Source organism: Temnothorax curvispinosus, unplaced genomic scaffold (genome assembly GCF_003070985.1).
Source record: "Temnothorax curvispinosus isolate PA1 unplaced genomic scaffold, ASM307098v1 QBEX01008959.1, whole genome shotgun sequence".
NCBI lineage: Eukaryota > Metazoa > Arthropoda > Insecta > Hymenoptera > Formicidae > Temnothorax > Temnothorax curvispinosus.
This window is the reverse complement of record NW_020218739.1, coordinates 1-2,406: the sequence shown is the minus strand read 5'-3', so window position 1 is coordinate 2,406 and position 2,406 is coordinate 1. Positions and strand designations below refer to the sequence as shown.

The window sequence follows — 2,406 nt, the reverse complement described above, 5'->3', positions numbered from 1 at the left end:
GCCGTGATTTTTGGGTCCAAAACGCGATTTTGCCGCCATATTATTCCTGATTGTCTGAACTCCGAAAAGCGAATTCTCGGCGCGTTTAAAAAATTGTTCATAGACACCGACGTTATAAAATTGTGATGCTACGCACAGATATCGCGATTTTAATACAGTGATCTCAGATCTGCTTATGTATGTATGTACACGCCTGATTCGTACAAGAATTTTTCATTTTACTATTTTACGTATGCAAGTACGGGCGGATACAATTTGGATTAAACGGATCACTTCCAAGCCTTGTTAACAATTTATTTTATTCTTATATAGTCAGAAATCTTGGAGATTGTTCTCGCACTTGTATATTTTACTTTGCAGAAATCACCGTTTTTGTAAAAATTAATTCTGTGACTCCTTTTATCTTTTGTCATCTCTTTATTAATTAAAATTTTTTTTGTTATTATTTTATTGTTTTATGTATAAATATATATTTCTTTTTATAATTCTTTTTAATTAGGACAAGTTTATAATTTTTGGTTCAAGAACGCTCTAAAAACTTTAGCTGCATTATTTTTATATGTTATATATTTTTTATATATTTCACAAATCGTAGATATTAAAAGATGGACTTAACAATAGTAACAATTAATAATGAATTAAATAAGAAAGAGCTCTCTCTTAAATACGCTTTCTCTTAATCTGATTTATTTTTAATAAGAGAGATGGGAAAAGAGAAGAATCAAGTCTTATCTTTTTCTCTCATCTACCTGCGCATTGTTTAATAAAAGGAAGAAAAAATCTCGGCGTGTGTGTTCTCCCTCTTTCTCTGTTTTTCTCTCTTTCTCTTCTCTCATCAAGATATTTTGACTAAGATATATACAGCTAATGCAGTCTTTTGATACTTACCTGACACAAAATGACAATATTGATTGGATGATTATGAGAGTTTTAGATATTTAATTTTATGAATTTTAGAAACATTTACGAATTTTCTTTTTTAGGCGGAGCGATTGCGTTAGATGGCAGCAGCTGCGAAAGACACTGCTGCACAGCTCAACAGCTGATATATGACAATATACGCAGTAGTAGCTCGAGTAGTTGCAGTAGTCGCAATACGTGCGCTTCATGTTGTTGTCAAATCCAAGTTGTAGGCGGAAAAAGCAGATTAGATATTTCTTTGTCAGCCAGAGAGATATTTTTTAATCGCAATTCCAACTAATCTGCCATACTTTTTGTCATTATTAAGCACAGAGGTTACTGTCGCGCGACGAAGATGCCTAATCTAACCAATTTATCCCATTTTCCTTTAAAGGTATGTAAACGTAGTGCCAGCTACATTCTTTTCTGTTTCAGTGTGTGCGTTTTCAGTGTTTTCATCGATACGGCGTGATATTGTCATTGTATCGTACTTTCTGCAAATACGTAACACTTTACTGCGAAAACAAATTGACATTTGCATATGTATATGAAGTCATAATTTATTTCCGTTTTGTGATTGACAGTTAAATTTATAAATACTTATATTAATGTTGCATGATAATTGAACAAAGGCGAAAGGATATCGTTTATCATTATATTTCTTTCAGATCATATTTGCAATTCACTTGATGCTGGTAACATGGTAAGGACAGCATTGCATTCTTCCGAAGTGGAGAAATTTTATGTATTTGTAAGAACCTGTACTTTTATTATAATCTATGTCACATATAAAATATACGTTACAGGGGTATGCAGGGAAATTGGTGTCCAAAATCTGTATTGTTCTATAATTTGCTATTCTTTGTTTGTATATTTTGGGCTGTTCATAGCGTCGAATCAGACGAACCACTGCAATTTGTAAGTTATTAAGGGAGCAAGAGGAGAGGACTTATTTTTTTTATTTAGAATTGGTCGTGATTATATATTGTTTTACAGGCATTTTTCATAAATGTACTCTCTATATTTCTCGATGTGATTACGTTAGCAGTCTACTATCCATCAGAATACAACCGTGAGTATATATATCGAATATATTATACGTATATTACTATATGTCTTTCACATTGTTCATTAAAGAAAAAAGCAAATAGGATAGGTTAGGTTAAAATTGTTTATTGATCTATTCTATACAAAAGATGTAATCTGTCTGCAGTCTGATTTCACTAACTTGTAGATGCGTCTGATAAGTTTAGCGCAGCCCTTATGATCATAAATTTGATCGTTCGTCCTGTCTCGAGTATATACCTGCTTCGAATGGGCCAGGGGAGAGGTGGCAACTTAGCCACAGTATTTGCACCAAGTCCTGCCATGGGTCAGTAAATCACTGGCTACGTGTCTACGCTTTTGTAGTGCTTCGACGAGATCTGATTTTAAGTATGTGCACGTACGCTTTACTGCAAACTATAGTTACTCTGTGCATTATTAATAATCAACGACTTTTAGTTA

The 2,406-nt window shown here is 33.2% G+C and overlaps 1 protein-coding gene across 1 annotated transcript; it reads left to right on the top strand.

Annotated features, from left to right (window-relative positions):
* Positions 1 to 1,018: 1,018 nt before the first annotated feature.
* LOC112458500 (type-1 angiotensin II receptor-associated protein) lies at positions 1,019 to 2,400 on the top strand. Its single transcript, XM_025022168.1, has 5 exons — positions 1,019 to 1,294; positions 1,569 to 1,603; positions 1,707 to 1,818; positions 1,897 to 1,972; positions 2,135 to 2,400. The coding sequence occupies exons 1-5, from the start codon at positions 1,256 to 1,258 to the stop codon at positions 2,278 to 2,280; spliced, it is 408 nt and encodes a 135-aa protein (XP_024877936.1). The 5' UTR covers positions 1,019 to 1,255; the 3' UTR covers positions 2,281 to 2,400.
* The last annotated feature ends 6 nt before the right edge of the window (positions 2,401 to 2,406 follow it).